The sequence below is a fragment of the Apodemus sylvaticus genome, chromosome 3 (assembly GCF_947179515.1).
Source record: "Apodemus sylvaticus chromosome 3, mApoSyl1.1, whole genome shotgun sequence".
Classification (NCBI taxonomy): domain Eukaryota; kingdom Metazoa; phylum Chordata; class Mammalia; order Rodentia; family Muridae; genus Apodemus; species Apodemus sylvaticus.
The window spans coordinates 54533805-54557214 of NC_067474.1; the positions used below are offsets into that span (position 1 = coordinate 54533805).

Consider the following 23410-nt stretch of genomic DNA (forward strand, 5'->3'; position numbering starts at 1 on the left):
TAGGGAGTACAGATGGTGCCACCACACCCAGCTCAATGAGAAACTTCCAAGTTCCAGAAGAAATGAGGTGGATATTGATAGTACTCAATGTGAGGAGGTGGGAAAATATTCTACATTGTGGATGCCTCGGGAGGAAGAGGCAGGTGGATCTCTGTGAGTTCAAGGCCAGCCTGGTCTGCAAAGAGAGTTCCAGGACAGCCAGGGCTACTCAGAGAGACTGTCTCTAAAACAAACAAATAAACAAACAGACAGACAAAACCTAACAAAACAACAACAAAAAAGTAAGTCATATAATTCTATGCCCGTCTGCCTGTCCATCCACTGCTTTAGTCAGACCTTGTCATCTTGTCCCTAGGTGGTCCATGTACCGCCTAGCTGGTCTCTTTACAGTTTATCTTACAGAGAGTTTCCAAAACTCTAGAGGCAAGAGCATGCTTGCTACCCTACAACTTTGGGGCCCTTAGTGAATTCATTATTCAAACTCCTCCCCCAGTGCCATGCCTTAGCGGCTGTTTAAGTGTCTTCTGGATGCTCATGTGGCAAAAGGCTGGTCCTGAGTGTGGTGAGGTTAGGAGGTGGTGACACTTCCAAGAGCTGAGGACAGTGAGAGTGTGTTATACCACTGAGGGCACTGGTCTTGGAAGGGGTTAATGGCACTCTAACCCAGCGATGATGCACATCTTGGGAGGCACAGAGTTCCCAGTTCAAGGCCAGCCTGCACTGACTACAGAGATTCTGTCTTGAGAGAAAAGAAAAAGGAAGAAAGGAAATTTAAAAGATGATTTCAAGACAGTATTTTTCAGGTATGTGTGTCCACACGGGATGTGTTTTGTATTAAAAAAGAAAAAAAAGGCAAGAGAGGATTAAATAATTCTTACAAGGCTCCTAAGTAACCTGGGATTAAGAAAGTACATCTGAGACAGGTATGGTACTGCATGCCAGCGACCCCAGGACTCAGGAGCTAAAGCAAGAGGACCCCTGCAAGTTCAAAGCCAGCCCCGCCTACACAGCAAGTTTCGGGCCAACCAGGGACAAGGGAAGAGACTTTTAAAAAAAAAAAAAAAACTAGGGAAATGGAGGCCGCTCAGTGGCTAAGAGCACCAGCTACCCTTACAGAGGACATGGGTTTAATTCCCAACAGATGTGATAGCTCACAACTGTCTGTAACTCTAGTTCCAGGGTATCCAACACCCTTTCACACATGTGGTACACCTACATACGTGCAGATGAAACACCTATACATATCAAATAAAAATAAACCTTCTTAAAAAGGACTGGAGAAAAAAAAAAAAAGGCCGGGCAGTGGTGGTGCACGCCTTTAATCCCAGCACTTGGGAGGCAGAGGCAGGCAGATTTCTGAGTTCGAGGCCAACCTGGTCTACAGAGTGAGTTCCAGGACATCCAGGGCTACACAGAGAACCCCTGTCTCAAAAAACCAAAAAAAGAAAAAAGAAAAAAGAAAGAACGGATAAAAAGAATAAAAAGATAAAGAAGATACAGAGAGAGAAAAATATGTGTGAGTAAGTGAGATTAAGGCAGTCCACATCTGGGGATAATGTCATCGTTAAACTGAAGACACGAATGATCAATGCATGAGTATCTCTAAGTGGAATGCCCCCCCCCCCCAAAATGAGACTGATCTCTCCATGACTCAGGACAGACTTACCAAGTTCCTTAGAGACATTCTTTGCCAGCGTCTCTGTCTCCTTCATCAGCTGGGATACAATGCATTTAAATGTGTTCGAAGTTCTTGATTTCACTTTCCTGGAAACTAGGGTCAAAGGAATCTAAGTCATCTGAAGGAAACCCTGGGTCAAATGCAGCCATTTTCCAAATCCTTCTCCATCCTGGTTAAGTCCTTTAAAGCCACAGGCTCCAAGCTCGCCGTGAGCGGCCCAAATCACTGCAGGTCAAAAGCCTCGACACTGCTTCCGGGTCTGATGTCTCTCCTGGTCTAGTCTAAGCCCGCTTCTCCGTCAGCTTCCCTTGCGCCTCTACTCCGACAGGACAGGTCTGACAGTCTTCTAGTTTCCCAGCCCTGTTTTCCTGAGTTCCTATTCTCCTTCTACGCACCTCCGAGCCCCAAGAGCGCTCCCTGTTGATCTTAACTTCACATTTGTGTACTTTTGGCAGGAAAAAAAATTGAGTGTTTCAGTGACAGAGAGCTGACAAGAACTACCCCATGCTGCACAAAGGCAGGTTCTTAAATGAAACCGAGGTGCGCTCCTAAACCCGCCCATCAGAGTCCTGCGAAGCAGGTGCAGGCAAGGCATCGCTGAGCAAGGGGAGGAAACCTCATTCTCTCTGGGGAAGCTGAAATGAATACGGGAAGGAGGAAGGCAGCGCAGGCGCAGCGGTGCACAAAGCACAGCTGGGACACACCCTCGGAATAGCTCATGGGAGGGTTTTCAGAGCCCGAGAACGCAACCCAAAATGACTTTGAAGCAGATGAAGCTCCTAGGGCTCAAATTGTAGAGAAATCCTTGAGTGTTGCTAAGAGGCTGGTGTGGGTGGGGAGACACCTTCTTCACACTCTCCACGGGGTGGGGGGAGGGATGGGAGGGAAGAACCAGGGCTGTGCCCCTCCATTCCCTTGTGCCCACCCTGCTGCTGATTCACAGAGCGAGTGCTCAGGCCAAGATCCAGCCACGGGTAACTACTGAACCTCCCTGCTGTCACGGGTAGTTAATAAGTAACAACCATCTGCTAATGTAGCTCATTTTGAAAGCGTGTTCTGGTCTTTTGAAAAGAACTATCATGACTTGAATCGCGCCAACTACAATGACCAGATACATACAAGAACAAGACGACCCCACAGCCTAGGGCCCGGAGCACAGAGGGCTGACTCGGCCACTAGCTATTCAAGCTTCCAAAGCGCTTGAACCTCCTCATCGCCTCCTTCACCCTGCTGCTGGTGCCTGTGGATGGGTTTTAGAGACAACGAGTAGGGATGTTTTCCTCACACACCACTAGGGAAAAGAAGTTGACTAGGGAGAAAGATAGGAAATGTGTCTATTTCTGACGTCTGGAGTTAAAAATGCTTTTTACCAAACAAATCAAACTTCACCCACTGTCTCTGAAGTCGGGGGAACAGAAGGTTACAAAGGCCCCAGGGGTGTGCTGCTGAACCCCACTTACTTTTCTGGGGCTTATAAACAACCTGCTCCAGTTCTTCCACGTTCCTTCTGACTGTGGAGATCACTGAGGCATCAAGGGCAGCGGAGAGTCTGCAGATGTGCTGCATGGCTTCCTCCACGGTTTTGGCATCTCCAACGCCGACGGAGGCAGTCAGCCCAATGACCTGTAAGGAGCATCCCAACACTGGCTCTCTGACAGTCTGCAGGGTGTTTGCGAGCACAAAGGCCCCTGAAGCAAAGCTCTAAATAGGCTTTCCTTTTCCAGGCAGGACTACTCCATTTTTTAATCCTCGAGTCTCTCAGTAGGGGGAAAAAATCACAATGGGAACGAAAAGGAATGGCGAGTCCATTCCAGTCACGTTCACATCACATGCATTTTGTGTGCCCGGATAAGCACCCTCAACAATCAGCGAGGTTGGGGAATGACCCTGTACACCGAGAGTTGTGTGGATTCAGAAAGATAATGCCCTTCAGTAATCGCTCACCCGAAAGATTACTGACGAGTAAGAAATCTACTATCAACAATTCTCAAGAAGAACAAACTGTGGGTCCTATAACTAAATGTCCTCTAACCTGCACTTCCTAAATAGGGAATTGTTGGAGCTAAAAAATTGCATATAACTCATGGTTTACAGCTTCTTGGGGCCCCTGAGAGATACACTATTGTCACTCTTTATTGCATCTATCCGGTCTCATCCCCTGAGTCAAATCATCCTCATCCTCTCCAGCCCCCTCTCCCCATATTGCACTGTTGACTTTCAGCAAAGCGCCTGCCTCTCCTATGATCGACAGAAAGGAGAATTTATACTCAAGAGTCCCTTCCTTCCTGTCACATATAAGAATGACTCTCTGAAGTGACTCTTCTCATATGACATCAGAAGGGGGCTGCTCGGTGTCCCTGTGCTAAGCCATTGACTTGCCCACTGACGTTCTGCCCTCCTGATGTCTCAGGGCCATCTGTCACACAAACAAATGGCTTGATTGTTGCTCCCTGCCTCACACTGTACACTCAGGTGTAGAGTTTTAAGGTTCTGGGGCGTGTCAGGCCCTTCCATTCCTCTGAGCCCCTGGACACACAGCACCCTCTCACTGGAAACCACAAGCTGTCTACCTGGCAAACCCCTGTTAGTTCCCTTCATTTCCGTGAGGCCTTGCCTTGCTCTCCCTTACGCTCTGACCACACCCTTTACCTGTCTCTGCAGCGTCCCTCATGGTAAGCTGTGACTGTTGTGTTCCTGGCTCCCTGTGCAAACCTAACTGGATGAGAGCCAGGACTGTATCTTCTACACTGGTGTCCCAGAGCCTAGAAAAATGCACAAAGTCTATGGAAGCCCATGGTTTATAACCTCTCCAAAGCCAGAGGTTATGTATCTGTGAATTCACACAACCATGTATCAAATATATTTTTATAAACTCCTAAGTTATGCATGTATGAATATCCCACTTTTATTCCCTAAACAATGCAGTACAAGTATTTACATAAAAATTTCATCATACTGTACAATACTAGTAATCTAGAGCTGATTTAAAGTATTCAAGGGAAAGTGTGCAAGAGACTTAAGCAGCCTAGACTTTGTTTTCTGGGCAGGGCAGCCACCCTAGACACCAAGGGACAACTGTTTGCCAAATGGACGAACCACACTGAACACTGAGTTTTAACTGATGGACTGAGAACTCAAGGAGGGCAAGCTCAAATGTGACCACAAAAGAGCAACTAAGCGGGACTCGGGAAGACTGCAGCTCTTCTTAGAAGTCACCCAACTAGGAATACCTGAGGCAGTGGATCCGGCAACTTTCCGAGTTTGTGGTCTAGGTATCTGAACATGATCTGATTGTACGGGTGGTTTTTGCTGGTGTTATGACACTCATCAAATATCATCAGAGTGAAGACAGACAGCGAGGGGATGGCTCCATTGTTGAGATTGTTCACAAGAATCTGGGGTGTCAGGATGATGATGTCATTGTTCTCAATGATGTGCTGCACTGAGACGTTATCAGATGTTGCCCCGGAAACGCTCGCAATGCTGTACCTGGGAAATGACAGAAATCCCTGATCACCAACCATGATGTGAACAAGGAGACAAAGTGCAAGTCCAGGTCAGAGCAGCAATTAAGGAAGTCACCCCAAACCCAAAAGAGTACAACTGGGAAGTACCTGGAACTTTCCCACAGACCTGACGCAAAGGCAGGGGTCAGGAAATGCAAGGGGTTATAACTCATCACCGTATATTTATTCATTCAAGTCTTCAGGAGATAAATGATTTTGAAAAAAAAAAGAGCAATAGCCAATCAAGTATAAAATCATAAGGATGACCCGTGTATTGCCTAAATGTTAAGTTCGGCCACGAAGTCATTAACTGTCAGCACAATCCACGAGGGCTTAGCATTTCTAGTAAAGTTAAACAAAGAATGTTATTCCACAAAGGAACTACCTCTGAAAGTTAAGTCTATGCTAATTTTCTTTTAATCATAGCTTTTAAAAACACTGTAATCTCAGCACTTGGAAGGTAGAAGCAAGAAGATCGTCTCTTCTAGGCCAACCTCAGCTACATAGTGAGTTGGAGGACAGCTCAGGCTACGTGATGCACTGCCACAGAAAATAAACAACAAAACCCCCAAAACCAGACAAAGAGGCTAGAATTACAAAACAAAAACCAAATCAGTTGAACTGATTGTAATACATACCCAAATCTTTCGAAATATCTCGAGAACACAGTTGCCTGCTGTTCATAGACAGGAATTTGGTTAGCAAAGAAAACCACTTTTGCCTTTTGTCCACATGGGAAGTTTTTAAGATGATGTTCACATATGAGAAGTGACACAAAGGTTTTTCCACAACCTTTTTAGTAGGGAAGGAAAGAGAAACAGATGGCCAGTGTTAGCTGGTTTTCCAGAATGGTACTTAGTTTTGGCTTCTCTATGACCATTGGGATACAAATAAACTAATCCTTCCTCTGCACTAACAATGACAGTTTAAACCATGGCCGAAAAATGCCAAGCTACTTCCTAAGTATCATGCACTCAAGTAGCAAGAACCAAAAGGAAACTAAAGAGGACACTTATCTCCATCCTTACCACTGTCCAAGTTCCTTAAGAAATAAAGCGAAATAACTGATAGGGCAGCTTTGCCACTGGCAAATACCACAGGGGAAAACTCCTCATTTTACAGCACCCAAAAGGAAAAGCAAAGCAAAGAGAGAGTTCTGTGAGTTACAGCAGCTGACTCACCAGTAGGAGCACATATTATTGTATTTTTCCCGTTCTTGGCAGGAAAGGCAAGCTCCAGTTGGTAATTTCTTGGTTTCAATGGGCTGTGCAAATTATTAGAAGATGCTTCTGTGATATAAAGAGGACAAAGTTATTGAAGGGCTCATGCTCTAAGGAATCATGCTGTAACTGCATTCAGAGGACATGAGTTCTGACTCTAGCAACAATGGCCAAAGTGTTTTCTCTTTCTCTTTCTTTTCTTCTTTCTTTCTTTCTTTCTTTCTTTCTTTCTTTCTTTCTTTCTTTCTTTCTTTCTTTCTTTCTTTCCTTCCTTCCTTCCTTCCTTCCTTCCTTCCTTCCTTCCTTCCTTCCTTCCTTCCTTTCTTTTTTAAGATTCATTATTTAATGTATATGGGTAAATACATTGTAGCTGTCCTCTGACCCATCAGACGAGGGCATTGGACCTCATTACAGATGTTCGCCAGCCACTATTCTGTTGCCAGGAATTGAACTCAGGACATCTGAAAGAACAGTCAGTGCTCTTAAACACTAAGCCATCTCTCCAGCCCTGTGAATTCTTTCTTAATCATGGAAACTTTATCAAGAAAAAGGAAAGCAAGAAAGGCCTAATTCAAAACAAAGCCACTTGGAACAAAGTAAGAACAGATCATCAAAAACAGCTGGGCAGTGGTGGTGCATGCCTTTAATCCCAGCACTTGGGAGGCAGAAGCAGGAGATCTCTGAGTTCAAGGCCAGCCTGGTCTATAGAGTGAGTTCCAGGACAGCCAGAGCTACACGGAGAAACCCTGTCTGGAACTATACCCTCCCACCACCCCACCACCCCTGCCAAAAATAAACAGCTGAGGAAAAACAGCTGTTAGCACCAGATTCTCAGTTGCTTGGTGAGCAGGAGCCACGCTGTGTGCATCTCAGAACCTCCAACGGTATTCTCTATTCTCGGTCAGCACAACCAGGTTTAGTGACCTGAGGCCTTATCTCAGTAACTTGTCAGCATACAACATGCCAAGGGACAGAAAAGGCTGAAATCAACTAGTGCGTCTAACCTTCCCACGGTGAAGAAAGACTTTCTAGGTGAAGAAAACTGCCTGTGTTTAAAAGGCATGTATGGATCACCGTGTGTCTGAAACATTTAAGTCAGTCTATACTGTGTATGTCTAGGATGACAGAAACCTGTGTCATTCAGTTGCTGACATCATTCATAAATCATCTTTTTTTATATGTATTATTCTAGAAAAAAAAATCACATTTTTTAACACTATTCATCTTCATTCCTTCCTGATATTTTTTTTTTAACAAATATTTTGTTATGGCATGTCTTACAACGTTCTGGTCTCTCTATGACGAAGATGTATTTCAAGAAGCATTAGGGCCCTTGTCCAACCACAGGCAACTAAACGGCACATGTGCATGAGAAGTTACTGTGAGCCCCACACAGGGGCTGCAAACAGTGGGCACACAGCCACCTCAGCCACCTGAATGGCAGCCCCGGGATCCTGGGAGGAGACTGGACAAGTGTCTCATAAACAGACGTATTCTCAAGAGAGAAAGGCCACTTTGGGGTGTCACGGACACTGAAGTTCTGGGAACAGCGCACAAATGAAGACACACACTCAGGATGGAAGGGTATAAAAGCAGCAGAGCCCATGCAGAGGCCGCTGGAGACAGGAACGGGGACTCCAATTATGAAGTCCCTATTGCCCCATAAATCCTCTTTCTTTTCTTAATCATCCTTAAAAAAAGATTTTTCAAAGGGCTTCCAAGTGCTAGGGAAACACCATCACGGGCGAGAACAAATGATATTTGGTACCTGAAGGAGGCCCAGGATTCTGACTGAGATTTGGACATTCTGGCTCTTCCTGAATGAAAATCTGGATGCTGGACGTCTCCGTTCCATCATCCTCAACAGCCTTACGTTCAACCCCTTTGAAACCTTTGTGATAAACAAGCAAACAAACATAATCATAAACACAAATAACAGCTTAGACTCTTAATGCGATGTGATTATGGTTTTGGTTGAGGAAGCCCCGAAGAGTCCTAACACTACCACTAAACATCTAAATCTCCGATGAGCTCTTACAGCCATGGCCTTGCACCTTCTTGACATTTTATTGACTTTTGATAGGGATTTGTTTGTTGTGTGACATGACACGGTGAGTGTGCGGAGGGCAGAGGACACTGTTTGGGGATTGGTTCTCTATCAGGTAGGCCCTAGACATTGAACTCGGGTCTTTAGGTTCAGTGACAGGAACCTTATGCTCTGAGCCATCTCACCAGCCCCACTTTTACGGCTTAAAACAACTGCGAGAATCATTTTGAGTTTGAAACTCAATTTGGTGTTTGGATTCCAGTGTCACCTGCTATTAGCAGTATGCATCCAGAGCCCCCAACAACGCAAGAGAGTCATTCTGAGCACACTAGAGAGACACTCATGACTTCATCTCTGACCAACGACATAGACAGTTTCTGGAATAATTTATGTACTAAGGAAATCTAGGTGAGAACCGAACCTAGAAACTCAGGTATTTATCAAGGTCTGGCTTAAAGCAAGAAGTGAGTTTCTGGAAGCCAAGTGAGGTTGGCTTAATCAACACGAATCTTGGTTTACTCCAGCTCTGTTCAAGTCCAGATGGCTTCTGGGTAAGAGAACCAGTCAATAGCTATCAACCCAAGCACTCGACCTCTACTCTGACAGGGAGATAAGTTTTGCAGTTTGAACCTTCAGGGCTGGAATTCTCAAGCTATTTCCCTGATAACTTAAATTTGGGCTGGAAGCCTTTATTCTTCTTTCCCCAAATTCTTTGACCTGGGCAGGTAAATTCCATGATTTGTAGTTCCTCCCAGAATTAGCTTCCCACTGCTTGTGTCCTAGGGATACAGCCTTTGGTGTCTGAAGTGACAGTGTCTCTAATGGAAAATAAAGTCGGGAAGAAGTGTCGGGGGCCCAGCACGGTCCAGAGCTCTTTCTGGGAGCAGCCCACCTTTATCAACAATCCACAGCTCACTAAACCTGCTGTTGTCTTTCTCCAAAGCAAGTTGCAAGACCTTCGGCCAGTTCTCCTTATCGGATCTGGTAAGACATTCGACCATCTTCTCTGCGCCCGCCATCCTCCCTTTAGTGAAACAGATCTGGGGGAGACAAATGTGCCACACCGATCAGTCAGCTCAGCCTTTCTTCTTACAAGTTTTCGCTGAAGAAACATCTACTCAAGCAGTATCCGACTGAAATCACTGTGCGGTAGAGTTGAGTAGGCCTTAGTTAGCGTCACCTTTGTCCTACCCAGCACTAGCTTTTAAGATATTTAAGATATTTAAGATAGTCTTTCCTTCACCTTTGTCCTTTATGATGTGACATCAATATGCCAAGGCAAACATCCTCATCTTCAGATCCTTACGCCCATTACTGTCAGCAATCTCGGGTAAAACATTAACCCCAACGTTAACCGCTCACCCTAAGGACGTATCAGCATACAGAGCCATTTGGAAATGCCTAACAACACAGCGTCAGGGTTTTTTGTTTTCAAAGCAGGTATTCTATGACTTTCATTTCTAATGATAACTAAAATGCAATGTGTGTGTATTGCAATGCATCAAGCTGACATTCACACTTTGTGCACGATATCCCATTTAACCCTAAGAGCATTCTGATAAAGCACACTTTTCTTACTTCAGATGTGAAAAACAAAAACAAAACAAAAAAAACAAACAAACAAAAAATCCAGATGCTTCCAGAAGCTAAATGAACCATCCAGCACCATGTCACTAGTTAAGTGACAGAGAGACAGTAATGACTATATCTATACCCAAGAGCCTGGCATATTTTTCCTTTTATCTGTTGCACTATGTGATGTGATTTGCATTTGCATAAAACACTACTCAAAGAAAAAGTAAGGGATTAACTTTAATTGCAAATAGGTTAATTTTCCAATAGTCTAGCACAAAAATTACCCCGTTCACTTTAAGAATTCTATTCTAGTCATTGTGTCTTCTAGATGAGAGCTTTTATGGATTTCAACTATCCTTGGGCCTAAAACACGACAGAAAACAGAAATTTCCAATGTTTCGGCAATTTTCTTCAAAGGTAGTACCTGGCATTGGTTTACCTGTGCGATTTCTTCACATTCCTGTTTAATCAAACATTCGGCTATGTCAGAAAGGATATCTGTTGGGCTAACCGTGGCCTTAAATTCTGGCTCTAAACGTCTTAAAAGCAATCTGTGTTCCTCTAACTTTTCAATTTTTTGAAAGTCCCAACTTTCAATGGCTTCACAAAGTCCACAGTAACCTGAAAAGAAAGAGAAATGGGGATTTCTTAAGCGAATCCAACATAAAAATGCTTTGACATCAAAATCATAGGGATTCTGTTTGAATAAATGGCAAGGGAACTCAAAACCATCTGCAAAAGGCCTCAGTCACTGGACAGTCTGGGAAGCCAGACCAAGAGGCTGGCAGGTTGCCAGCTGGTGGCGGTCTTTAGAGGTGACCACACCATGCAAATCCTGGATGCACATTGAGTTCATACAGAAGAAGCAATGGAGAACTGTGGCCTCTCTGGGAGAAGTGAGTCACTGGAAAGGCGCTTACAAGAACGCACCTTGTCCAGGGCCCCTGTCCACCAGAAAGTGCGGCTTTCTGTCACACATGCTCCCGCCATGGTGAGGCAGTCACCACACATGGGTGCAGAAGCTACAGATCCACTTGGCTCTCATTTTTCTGCTTTTTATTTCCTCAGGCATTTACTCACAGTAGTTGAAGTGAACTAATACAGCTATTCATGATTTTCCAAAACGGAAGGAATCCTCATTTTTGGTACCCAGCAGTTTAGGTCTCCTAAAATTCATTATCTTCCAGGGTAAAGTCCTAAGGACAGATATGAAGCCTTGTATTTAAGACCTTAGAACAAAAACTTCAAAATGCCCCTCCGTGCACTTTAACAACAACCCACAATTTATTTTTTTAAATATTTATATTTTACATATATTGCCTATGTACCGTGGGTGTGTCTGGTGCCTGTGGAGAGCAGGAAAGAGTGTCAGATTCCTGGGACTGAAGTTACAGATGGTTGTGAGGCACCACATGAGAGCTAGGAACAAACCTGTGTCCTCTGCAAGAGCAGCAAGTGCTCTTAGCCACAGAGCTAGCTCCTGAAGCCCCTCAACTCACTTTTAAATTAGTCAAATTCATCGCGTTTATCTTCTCAGGAGCAAATAGTAAAGAATACAAGGGGAAATATGAACCTTACATCCTGCCCTTGAAAAGTGTTTCCTGGGGCCGGAGAAAGGGCTCAGTGGTTAAGCCTGCTCTTCTGAAGGTCCTGAGTTCAATTCCCAGCACCCACATGGTGGCTCACAACCATCTGTAATGGGATCTGATGCCCTCTTCTGGTGTGTCTGAAGACAGCTACAGTGTACTCACATAAAATAAATAAATCTTTAAAAAAGAAAAGAAAAGAACTGTGTTTCCTTCCACGCCATTCCAAGAAAAGATTAAGTCAATGGGCAAATTGAGAAGGAAAATGACTTCCAACTAAAGGATCCCAAAACGCCTTACTCTGGGGTTCTTGGGCAGAATCGCCAGGCTCACCTGCCTCTCAGACCCTCATTTACTTCATTCAGGAGCCTGGGAAGACAACGGTGTTCCCCACTATATACCTCCAAACCAAAACAAGGCACTGGCTTTCTTTTCTTTGGTGTTTCTTCCATACACTGGGCCTGGCTCTTTTCACACGTTCTCACTCACTGTTTGTAACACTGAAGAAAAGTATTCTTCATCTTCTTTCACCAGTGAACAAGATGGAGCAGCAGAGAGGCAAGAACTGTGATCGCCTAAGTGTTAGGATCCAGGAACTGCCTCGCAAGCCACAGGGCACCGATGTCCGTCAGACAGGGAGAGTTTACTGAGCATACACCCCAGGACTGGTCAGCCAGGGCCGCGGTCCAGTTTCCTTCCCTGTGTGTTTACTCTGATTCGTGTGGAACTTTATAGCTATTGTAGTTTATGATATTCAAATTTAAATGCTGTGTGCCTACAGTTCATCAGGGTTGTCATTTCTAGACATGTTCACTGCAGGATAATGGAGTACTGTATAAACATTATAAAACTGATTTATTCGCTCTCCTCTTGAAAGATACTGTTGTGCTGGTAATATTGCCACCTCTCCTACTAGTTACAACTCTGTAGATGGCGCTGAATATTTCTGGCATTGACCATTCTCTAATCTGATTCAAAAATAGTCTTTTCGTTTCCTCTACCAGGCATGAGCCACACACAGACACCACAGAACGAATCGCTTTTATCCTCCCAGCATTCTGACACAGCTGAGTGAAGTAGTCTGAATCGTGAGGAAGAAGAAGGAACCCACCTGCATGGTACAGGGCATCCAAAAAGGCCCGGAACCAGCCTTCTGTCTGCAGCTCCAACAGGTACCGGAGGAACAGTGAGGCGGCCTCCATCGGGCCCTTGTTGTTCTTCTCAGCCTGAATGCACTGCACCTCATCTGCAAACAGAAGCAAGGACCAGTGATCAGCCTGCAGAAGCACTGGTCACTGGAAGGTAAAACAGGCCAGACCTTCCCATGTGGGGCTGGAGGTCCTAACAAATCACAGAACCAGAAGACCTTTGAGGAGCAGCAGATTCTACTCATCAATGTATGCTCACTCCCAGCCTCCACTCCTTCACCTACGCACACCCCCTCCACGCCTTCATCAGTGCACACCCCCATCCTCCACGCCTTCATCAGTGCACACCCCCATCCTCCACCCCTTCATCAGTGCACACCCTCATCCTCCACCCCTTCATCACTGCACACCCCCATCCTCCACCCCTTCATCAGTGCACACCCCCATCCTCCACCCCTTCATCAGTGCACACCCCCATCCTCCACCCCTTCATCACTGCACACTCCCATTCTCCACCCCTTCATCAGTGCACACCCCCATCCTCCACCCCTTCATCAGTGCACACCCCCATCCTCCACCCCTTCATCAGTGCACACCTCCATCCTCCACCTTCATCAGTGCACACCCCCATCCTCCACCCCTTCATCAGTGCACACCCCTATCCTCCACCCCTTCATCAGTGCACACCCCCATCCTCCACCCCTTCATCAGTGCACACCCCCATCCTCCACCCCTTCATCAGTACACACCTCCATCCTCCACCTTCAACAGTGCACACCCCCATCCTCCACCCCTTCATCACTGCACACTCCCATTCTCCACCCCTTCATCAGTGCACACCCTCATCCTCCACCCACCCCTTCATCACTGTACACCCCCATCCTCCACTCAAGATCCCCACAGTAAGCAGAAGTCACAGTGGAGGGAGTCACGTGAAAGAAGAGAGGCTTCCTCTCCTTCAAAACTCTGAAGCAACTGTAGGACTAAGCGGGTGAGGGGGGAACGAACTCCCCATGGCAACAGTAACAGACAGCAGAGCAGACGCAGCGAGCACTTTGAATTACAAGTACACTGGTGGTCTTTCATTCCAATTTTTGCTAAAAGAGTAAAAGAAACACAGCAGAAAAGTGGAAGGGGTGGGGGAGCTGAAGAGACCAGGGAGACCAGGTGACAGTAAATGCTAGCAGCTGCTACTTTCAAAATGGTATTCGTTTTGAATGTACAAGCTAACTCCATGCCTGGGGTATAACCCACTGTCCTCCTGTAGACTCTTATATCCAAGTTTTCCACAGGAGATGGGGTACAAATTCCCAAGGAGGGAGCCAGTTACCAGTGTGTTTTCAGCATATTCTTAGAGATTAGGAGACCTGGCCCAGAACACTCAAGAAAGGTATATGGAAGAACTAAGAGAGGGAGAACCTTTTTCCTTAGCTCTCATTTAGGGATCTCTTTTTTTTTTTTTTTTAAAGATTTATTTATTATATGTAAGTACACTGTAGCTGTCTTCAGACAGCACCAGAAGAGGGCATCAGATCTCTTTAAGGATGGTTGTGAGCCACCATATGGGTGCTGGGATTTGAACTCATGACCTTTGGAAGAACAGTCAGTGCTCTTACCCACTGAGCCATCTCTCCAGCCCCTAGGGATCTCTTATCAACAGTAAATCTATGGATAACAGTCAAACTTACTCTTTTTGATGGAATTTGGAGTTGGGACTCCATCACTACCATTGAATTGCAATGAAAAGAAACTGTTCATCCATTCAGCAATCAGTCCTTCCCTGTCCCCTTCATGCTAGACAGCCAGGACTGTTACTGGGAAACCCTCTTAATTAATTAATTAATTAATTAATTAATTAATGCAAACAAATGGATAGTGAGACTACCACCCACCTAGTGCTCCTCTGGGGTAAGGGTGAGCATGTGACTCCAAGGAAATGCTGAAAAAACTCCTATGCCCTACACCCAACCACACTTTGAAATAGCCTAGGGAGCCTCCACCCCACAGAGAAGCACTTAAGTCCTAAATGCAGTCTGTAAAAAGGATTAAAAGAAAGGGAAGGGCATGGAGACTTTGAAGTAAATTCTCTGCCTTCTAATAAAGCAAATAAATAAATAAATAAGTCCAATTTTTATACCCAGCCATAGTACCCATTGGTGTCCTAGGTCCCTTTCTGTATCCTTACTGGTAGTGTATATTTGACAATGAAGGACTTCTATTCAACCAAGAGAATCCAGAGCTTCTATAGAAGCCACCAATGCACAGATAGAAAAGAAGAGAAGGGAAAGAACAGAAAGTATTGTCAAGCTAACAAAAAAGTAAGAAGGGAAAAGCAAAATATTTGTGGATAAATATGTTATAAAAACATGATTAAGCAAGACACAACCAATGTTTTATTTTAACATGAGGTTTCACATAGCCTAGATAAGAGCTATACTCTCAGCCTCATACAACCAACTTTATTACAATCTTCTGATGGAAGGGGGATAAGAAGAAATGAAAAACCTCCAGTGTACCTCTAATAAACAGGGTCTGAAAAATTATGCAGTCTTCCACTTGTCTTTTTACCTTACATAGTGTAGTATACCTATGAACTAACCTAGGGAGAACTAACACACACACAAACCTAATCTAGCCTTTATCAACAGTGCATGAATGTTCCTTTACAATCTGAAATCTGCTGAACCCTAACAATCTTTGAAAAGCAGAGACAAAGTCAATTAAAATCAATTGTTTCTAATGACTTCTTTGTTCTTTGTTCTCTCTCTCTCTCTCTCTCTCTCTCTCGATTTATTTATTTATGAGTACATGAGTACATTGTCACTGTTCTCAGACACAACAGAAGGGGCATCAGATCCCATTACAAATGGTTGTGACTGCTCTTCCAAAGGTCCTGAGTTCAAATCCCAGTAACCACATGATGGCTCACAACCATATGTAATGAGATCTGATGCCCTCATCTGGGGTGTCTGAAGACAGCTACAGTGTACTTAGATATAATAATAAATAAATCTTTTTAAAAAAAGAGTTACTTAAATGTGCTATGTTATTATTATTATTTATCTGCTTCTTTGAAGTGTGTGTGTGTGTGTGTGTGTGTGTGTGTGTGTGTGTGTGTGTCATGGCAGATGTGTGGAGAGGCCAGAGAAAAACTTGCAGAAGTTGGTTCTCTCCTTCCACCTTGTGGGTCCTTAGCATCAAGCTCAGCTCAGGTTGTCAGGCTTAGTAGAAAGTGTTTTTATCTACAAGGCCTTCCTTTGGTCCCAAAATATGCATTGAAGTTATGTAAGTCATTTTTTAAAGTTCCGTGAGTAATTCTGGGGACATAGAATACCTGTCACTTCTTTAGTGTCCTGGACATTTATTCTCAAATTTTCCCAACATCACTGTTACTCGCATCATATAGATGTAGTAACTGAAAGAGTTAAAACACTTCCTGGGGTCCTGAACCTGTCAATAAAAGGATCAAATGTTTATATTTATGCTGTGCTTTATAACATTTGCTAAGGATTTGTGTAGTATAGCATCTGAGAAAGTTTATAGATTGGGAGAGGTTGATATTCTCTCTCTCATTTTTTTAAAGATTAATTTATTTTATTTATGTAAGTGTTTTGAGACATGTAGTTTGATTTTTTTTTTCTGTATAGCCCTGGCTGTCCTGGAACTCACTCTGTAGACCAGGCTGGCCTCGAACTCAAGAGACCCATCCGGCTCTTCCTCCCAAGTGCTGGGATCAAAGGCGTGCGCCACCACTGCCAGACAACGGACTCTCATTTTATAGGGTACAAACTTACATATGTGGCCTCTCAGTAGTTCTTATCACATTGAACAATGTCTATATATATTTTTTTTAATATTGATGAACTAATTTAACAATATTCATAAAATGTATGGTCATACCCCAGTTTTTTTTAATTCTAGCATGTCACATTTATTACCCAACAAAGCTGCATTGTGAACGAGCTATCCTTTGAAATTTGAGCTTTGTGTCTGTGAAATATGTTTTAGTATTAAAATTAGGTCTCTAGCTTTCTCATCTACATTTATTTAGTATGTCTGTCTCATTTCCACTTTTAATTTTTTCCCTTTAGATGGGTGTCTCAGTCACTGTTCCATTGCTGTGAAGAGACACCATGACCAAGGCAACTCTTATAAAATAAAGCATTTAATTGAGAGTTTGCTCACAGTGTCAGAGGCTTAGTCCATTATCATCATGGCAGGGAGCTTACCAACATACAAGGCATTGTGTAGCTGTTGCATCCTGGTCTGCAGGCTGAGTAAGGTGACATAGGACCTGGCTTGGGCTTTTGAAACCTCAAAGGCTACCCCCAGTGACACTCGGTCCAACAAGGCCACACCTCCTAATACTTCCAATAGTATCACTCCCTGGCTACTAACCATCCAAATATATGAACCCATGGGGCCATTCTTATCCAAACCACCACAGTGGGTCTCAGGAAGTCCTAGATTCTGCCTGTGGACTCATTTTGAAAGAGGAGTTTGACCCCAATGGACACAACCAGCTTTCCTCGAATCATCTTATACTTCATTTTCTGTTTTCTAGTTAGTTTAAGTTTACTAAACATGTTTCTCTCTCTTTCTAGAAAATGAAACCAGTATAATCATCTTTACACTTGTGTATTATTATATTCAGCCTCTGGACAGCATTTTAAAACCACAGACATGATGTGCTAAGTTTTCGGCCTCCTCACTTCTGAGGCGAGGAATTTCACACACTCTTATTATTCTTTTCCACAGGGCTTTATTGATTTATTTTTCAATTCAAATTATTACTTTAAAATCCCTAGCTAAACTATCAAAAAGAGTGAAAGACCCACATAACAAAATTAGAAAGAAAAAGAAAAGGGGGGAGGAGATTACCACGGAGTCCTATAAAATGCACAGAATCATTAGGAAATGTTCTGAAAATTTATACTTAAAACAAACTAGAAGAAATGGACAAATTCCTAGACACTTACGTCCTATCAAAATTTAATCAAGAGGATATAAACAAATAGATCTATAACAAGAAATGAGGGGCTGGAGAGATGGCTCAGTGGTTAAGAGCACTGAACACTCTTCTAGAGGTCCTAAGTTCAATTCCCAGCAGCCATATGGTGGCTCACAACCATCTGTAATGGGGTATGGCGCCCTCTTCTGGTGTGATTGAAGAGAGCAATGGTGGTGTACTCATATGCATAAATAAATAAATCTTTAAAAAAAACAAACATACAAAGAAATGAGGTTGAAACAGTAATAAAAAGTCTCCCAACAAATAAAAGCCTGGAACTCAATGGATTCACTGCTGAATTCGCCCAAACCTTTAAAGAAAAGCTAACCTAAATATTTGTCAGCACATTCCATTAAATAGAGAGGAAAGGGACATCACCAAACACTGTACAAAGTTAGCATTACACTAATACCAAACTTAGATTAGTACATAGTGGAAGGAAGGAAGGGAGGGAGGGAGGAAAAGAGGGAGGTTTCTTGATGAACATACAAACCAGTAGCTTTCCAACATGCTATTAGCAAACTTGGCAAGAAATGAATCAATTATAAAAGGTGTTCCTATGTATAATAGCCACAAACAAAGAGCAGCAAACCTTACCCAAGGAGGTAAAAGACTATAACAAGGCAAACTTTAAAGACAGAAAACAAACAAACAAAAACAGACACCAATAACTCTTATCTTAGAATAAGAGAAAGTTTATTCTAGAGCCATTTTGAGTGACCATGGCTCAGAAATACAGAGTCAGATTAGCCCAAATTCTGTTCCAAATGGAAAGTCTTTGGTTGTTTTTTGTTTTTGTTTTTCAAGACAGGGTTTCTCTGTGTAGCCCTGGCTGTCCTGGAACTCACTCTGTAGACCAGGCTGGTCTTGAACTCAGAAATCTGCCTGTCTCTGCCTCCCAAGTTCTGGGATTAAAGGCGTGTGCCACCACTGCTCGGCGGAAACAGTTTCATGAAGTGTTTTTGTTTTGTTTTCCAAGACAGGGTTCCTCCATGTAGGTCCTCGAGTCTGTCCTGTAACCCTCTTTGTAGAACAGGTTAGCCTAAAACTCAGAGACCTGCCTGCCTTTGCCTCTCGAGGGCTAGGGTTAAAAGTGTGTGCCACCACCGCCCAGCTCAGTTCTACTAAGTTTTATACATTCACCCATCGATGGACTTTTAGACCGGTTCTGTTTCCCAGTTACTGTGAATTATCCGGCGTCTCCTCCCCAGGCTACCCCACTCTACGATACGGTTTTCTGGGCTCTTCCTCCTATTTTCTCCGCTCCCATGGCCACGTGGCCAGTCTGCTCCTGTGTCCCTCTGTTCTGGACTCTTCCAGGTACCTCTGCTTGCTTGTTCTCCATTGTATCTACAATAAAAAAACCTCCCTCCCCCCCTCGGGAGGTTGTGGTGCATGCCTTTATTGGAAGCCAGCCAATTCAGGACAGCCAAGGCCATAGAGAGAGACCCCAAAACAAAAACCTAAAAACAAAAAAAACAAAAAACAACAACAACAAAAAAAACCCAAAAGCCTTCCATGGGGCTATGGCTCCATCTCAGTGGTTCTTTACTGTGCCCTCAATTACATGAACAAGTTCAGCAATAAACACTGGTATGTAAGTGTGTCCACAGTGAGTTTGAGTTCCTTGAGACGACCTCCAAGACTGTATATGTATGTATGTGTGTATGTATGTATGTACATAACTGTGTTATCTGGTAGTGCTGTTTGAGGGTCTGTGTTAGACATCTCCATAGTGAACTCCATAGCAGCTACACAGGTTTCTATCCTCAACAGCAGGTGAAAGGTTCCTTTCCCTCCGTATCCTTGTAGATACTTGTTTGTTTCCTTGATAGGTAGCCAGTCTGATTGCAGTGCACTGTCCTTTCTGTGAATGGTGGCCTTGGCTATTTGGTCTTTTATGCTTCTTTATAATCTGTTTTGTTTGTTTGTGCATAGACAATGGCAAACACACAGACAACATTATACTAGAAACTGCAAGTGTTTCCTCCAACGTCTGGAACGAGACAAGTGTGCCTGTTCCTTCCACTCTTAGTCATGAAAGTGCTGGAAGTCTCAGCTAGAACAATAAGACAAGAGATAAAAGTGAGACAACTAGTGAATGAATAAGTCAAATGGCTCCTATATAATCCTATAAAGACCCCAAAGACTCTACCAGAAACTTTTAGCCCTCATAAAAAGTTTCAGCTAAGAGGTTGGATTCAAAATAAACATACAGGAACCAGTAGCTTGCTTACTTACTTAGCAATAAGAACCTGGCTGAGAAAGACATGGAGGGAGGTCTATTCACAATTGCCTCAGACAAACCAATAACAACAAACCCTAACCAAAGAGGTGAAAGAGGGGGATGGGGGTGGGTGGGGGAATTCTTGAAGATGGAAATGATCTCCCTAGATGGGTAGAATTAATACCGTGCAAAGGGCTCTAGTACCAAGAACAATCTACAAATTCAACATAATCCACATTTAAAAAAAAAATCACAGAACTAAACAAACAAACAAAAAACCAAAACCCTAACATTCATGAAACTAAAACAGGCATCCTGAGATGGAAGGATCTTAAATGGGGGAGGGAGAGAGTCGAATAGAATGCAGGTTCTAAGAAAGCGGAACAGGGTACCAATTCCAGGAGGGAAGGAAACCATCCCGAGAGGGGCGGGCAAAGCGGCTGGAAGAGCCACGGAAGAGGGGAATAAATAAGAACAAAGCAAAGGTAGGAAGGTCTGACCTCAAGTACCGCAACTAGTTACTTCTTATGCTAATGTAAATCATTAAAGATAAGATTAAAGAATTGGAAGGCACAATGAGAAACGTCTTGGGTGGTTCAAGTCCTCCCCCTCCAGTCGTTAGGATATTTTTTTTCCTGCCTCTCTCCAGTATAACCGTGCGTGGGGACCCCTGGGTAGTGTTCTCTCCACACCGCATAGCCTATTAGGCTTCGGAACACAAGAGCGTCCGAATTAACCTGCAGTTTCCGCCGTGGTCCAACACCAGGAAAGACTCTAGGCTTTAACTTGCAAAAAAGGAAAAGTAGCTGCCAAGAAGTCTTTTGTCACCCTTTCAAACACCCCCTCCCTTCTCCATGGGGATGGGGGTGGGGTGGGGGAAGTCTTTTTATTCAGATGGAAGCAACTAGAGCAATTTACAAAGAGTCTATTATCCAACAATCAAATCCCCAAAACTAGACGGGAACAACCGTGTTAAACTCTAAACAAACGGAGTCGTCTTCTTGTCAGCAACATCCTTTGACAGAAAGGCGTGTGCCATTCGTTTTGCTTCACGCCGCCCTCACCTCCACCTTTGGCCACGGCCCAGAGCCTTGCTCTTTGCTCTGTACAGGAATCTAGGGGTGGGGGGCGGGCGCACGACAGGACGATGGAGGCACACAGCAGTCTATAAAGTGTAAATAAGAGAAACAGACTATTTCCCCAGCTTTGAAAGTAAATGAGAGTGGCGTCCTTATGCAAGTTACTACCCCTTGCAGGAGTTTTGTTCCTGACCATCAAATCCAGATGCTGTCTACTCTAATATGGCCTGGGAATCTCACAAACATCCGGTGTTCCTAGGTTAGTTACCCAAATTGGCTTAAAGAAGGGGGCTGGGGGAGGTACAGAGCCTCCAATGTTTTTGATCTGAGCGATTTTCCCTGTCTAAGGTGGAGAGTCAGAGAGCCCCAGCAGGGGACCACTCACCGTCCTGGAGCCAGGAACTCAGGTAGCTGAGGATGTAGGTGGGGTCCAGAATCTTCTTGATATAGTCTCTGAATGCTAGCAGATTTTGCCGCTGCTCCGCTGTCATTTTGTGGCTCCCCGCGATCTAGGGGCACCCTGGCTCCCCCAAATCCGCCCGGGGTGAACGCGGCGGGGACTTTCCAAAGAGTCCGGATGAAAAAGCTGCCCAGCTGGGCCAGTGCAAGGAAATCGAAACTGCCTCAGGGCGCTGGGGGGGGGGGGCGGGGATCCAGTTTCGTTTGTGATCCTAGACAGCCACTGATCCGTAGGGACTCAAAAGTACCTTGGGAACTGCCTTGAAGTTTGGGCACAGCTTTTCGCGTGGTGGGTTTTTTTCCTTTATTTTTTTCTCCCTTCGGGGCAAGATTTCTCTGCGTAGCCCTGACTGTCTTGGAACTCGATCTATAGATCAGACTGGCCTCAAACTCAGAGAGCTCTGATCACCCCTGCTTTGGCCTCCCAAATGCTAGGATTAAAGACCTGGGGCTGCCATGCCACCGCCACACCACCACCAGACCGTATAGAAGAATTGAGGGGAAGATTGTGGTCCCGGAAAGGGATAGGAACTCCACAGGAAGACCAAGAGTCAACTCCACAGGAAGACCAAGAGTCAACTAACTTGGATCCCTAGTGATGGGGTCATAAAAAGAGAGAAAGGGGGTTTAGGGAATGCGGCACAGCGGTGTGGGGTAGGGGGTGCCTAGGCGGGGCCATGCCCAGGCAACCCCTTCCCCCTGAGGGACCAGATGTACACAGACATGGTATAAAATAGAATTTATTCAGGGCAAAGGACGGGAGTTAATGGGAAGTGGAGAGTGGCAGAGAGGGAGGGGGCAAGGGGGAGGGAGAGGAGAAGAGGTGGAGGAGTGGAGGCCGGCCATGACCACGTGGAGAGAGAGGGGAGGAGAGGAGAGCCCAAAATGGCCAGAGAGGTGAGAGTGCCAAGAGGCAAGAATGGTGAGAGAGAGAGAGGGGAGGAGCAAGTAGCCCCTTTTATAGTGGGCCAGGTCTACCTGGCTGTTGCCAGGCAACTATGGGAGGGGCATACCTGACTGTTGCCAGGTAATTGTGGGGTGGAGCTTAGACAGAATCCTAACACTTAGGAGCTCTCAGAGACTGAACAAACCAAAGCAACCACGGGCTGGACCCAGGACTTCCTGCACATGTAGGGTTGTGAGTTTGGTCTTCACGTAGGTCCCAACGTGAGCAGGCGCTATCCCAAAAAGCTGTTGCCTGTCCATGGGATATGTTCTTCTTGCTGGGCTGCCTTGTCTGGCCTCAGTGTGAGAGGATGCAGCTATCCCTACAGCCCGATCCTATGGTTTTCTTAATGACTTCAGCTTGTGTCAAGTTGACCTAAAAGTATCCAGCACACCAGCTCTGGAATTTATTCAACGCTTCTTTAGAGTGATTATACTTTTAGTTTTACTCTTGGTCCTAGGTTATTTCAAATTAACTTTTTTTGCTGTAATGCATATGCTGAAAAACCTGTCCTTCCATAGCCTTGGGGACCTTTATCAGGAAAAAGAAAAAGACAAAACTGGCTTTGCCCGTGTAGATCCATTTCTGACTCTTTCCCATCTGTTTCCATTCCCTGGCATTTATAACAGTGCCTACCACTTTCCCTGGGTTACTGCAGGTTGCATATGGATCTTGAAATCAGGTAGTATTGAGTCCCCCAAACTTGTTTCTCATTATAAAGAGTATATTGGGCCATGCTGGGTTTTTTTTTGTTTTTTTTTTTTTTTTTTTTACATTTCCATATCCAATTCCAATCAACAGGTCAATTGAAAAACAAAAACAACTACCAACTGGATTTTATCAGGACTGCACTGAGCCTGCAGATGAAATCCGAGGACTGAGCTTTCTCCATGACCATGGGATTTCTTTCCATTTGTTTAGGTCTCCA

The 23410-nt window shown here is 44.5% G+C and overlaps 1 protein-coding gene across 2 annotated transcripts in view; it reads right to left on the reverse strand.

The window, feature by feature from the left end:
* Rigi (RNA sensor RIG-I) overlaps positions 1-21690 on the reverse strand; it is a 42577-nt gene extending 20887 nt beyond the window's left edge. The window contains exons 1-10 of one of the 2 annotated variants that reach the window (XM_052176240.1): positions 21463-21690; positions 12724-12858; positions 10451-10647; positions 9344-9491; positions 8173-8295; positions 6366-6473; positions 5823-5976; positions 4909-5167; positions 3139-3301; positions 1667-1771 (exon numbers count right to left, since the gene is read on the reverse strand). In XM_052176240.1, coding sequence (XP_052032200.1) covers positions 1667-1771; positions 3139-3301; positions 4909-5167; positions 5823-5976; positions 6366-6473; positions 8173-8295; positions 9344-9491; positions 10451-10647; positions 12724-12858; positions 21463-21568 — 1498 coding nt within the window. In that variant the 5' untranslated portion in view covers positions 21569-21690. The remainder of the gene's footprint in view (positions 1-1666; positions 1772-3138; positions 3302-4908; positions 5168-5822; positions 5977-6365; positions 6474-8172; positions 8296-9343; positions 9492-10450; positions 10648-12723; positions 12859-21462) is intronic. The other variant, XM_052176241.1, reaches the window with a different exon arrangement.
* Positions 21691-23410: the final 1720 nt, after the last annotated feature.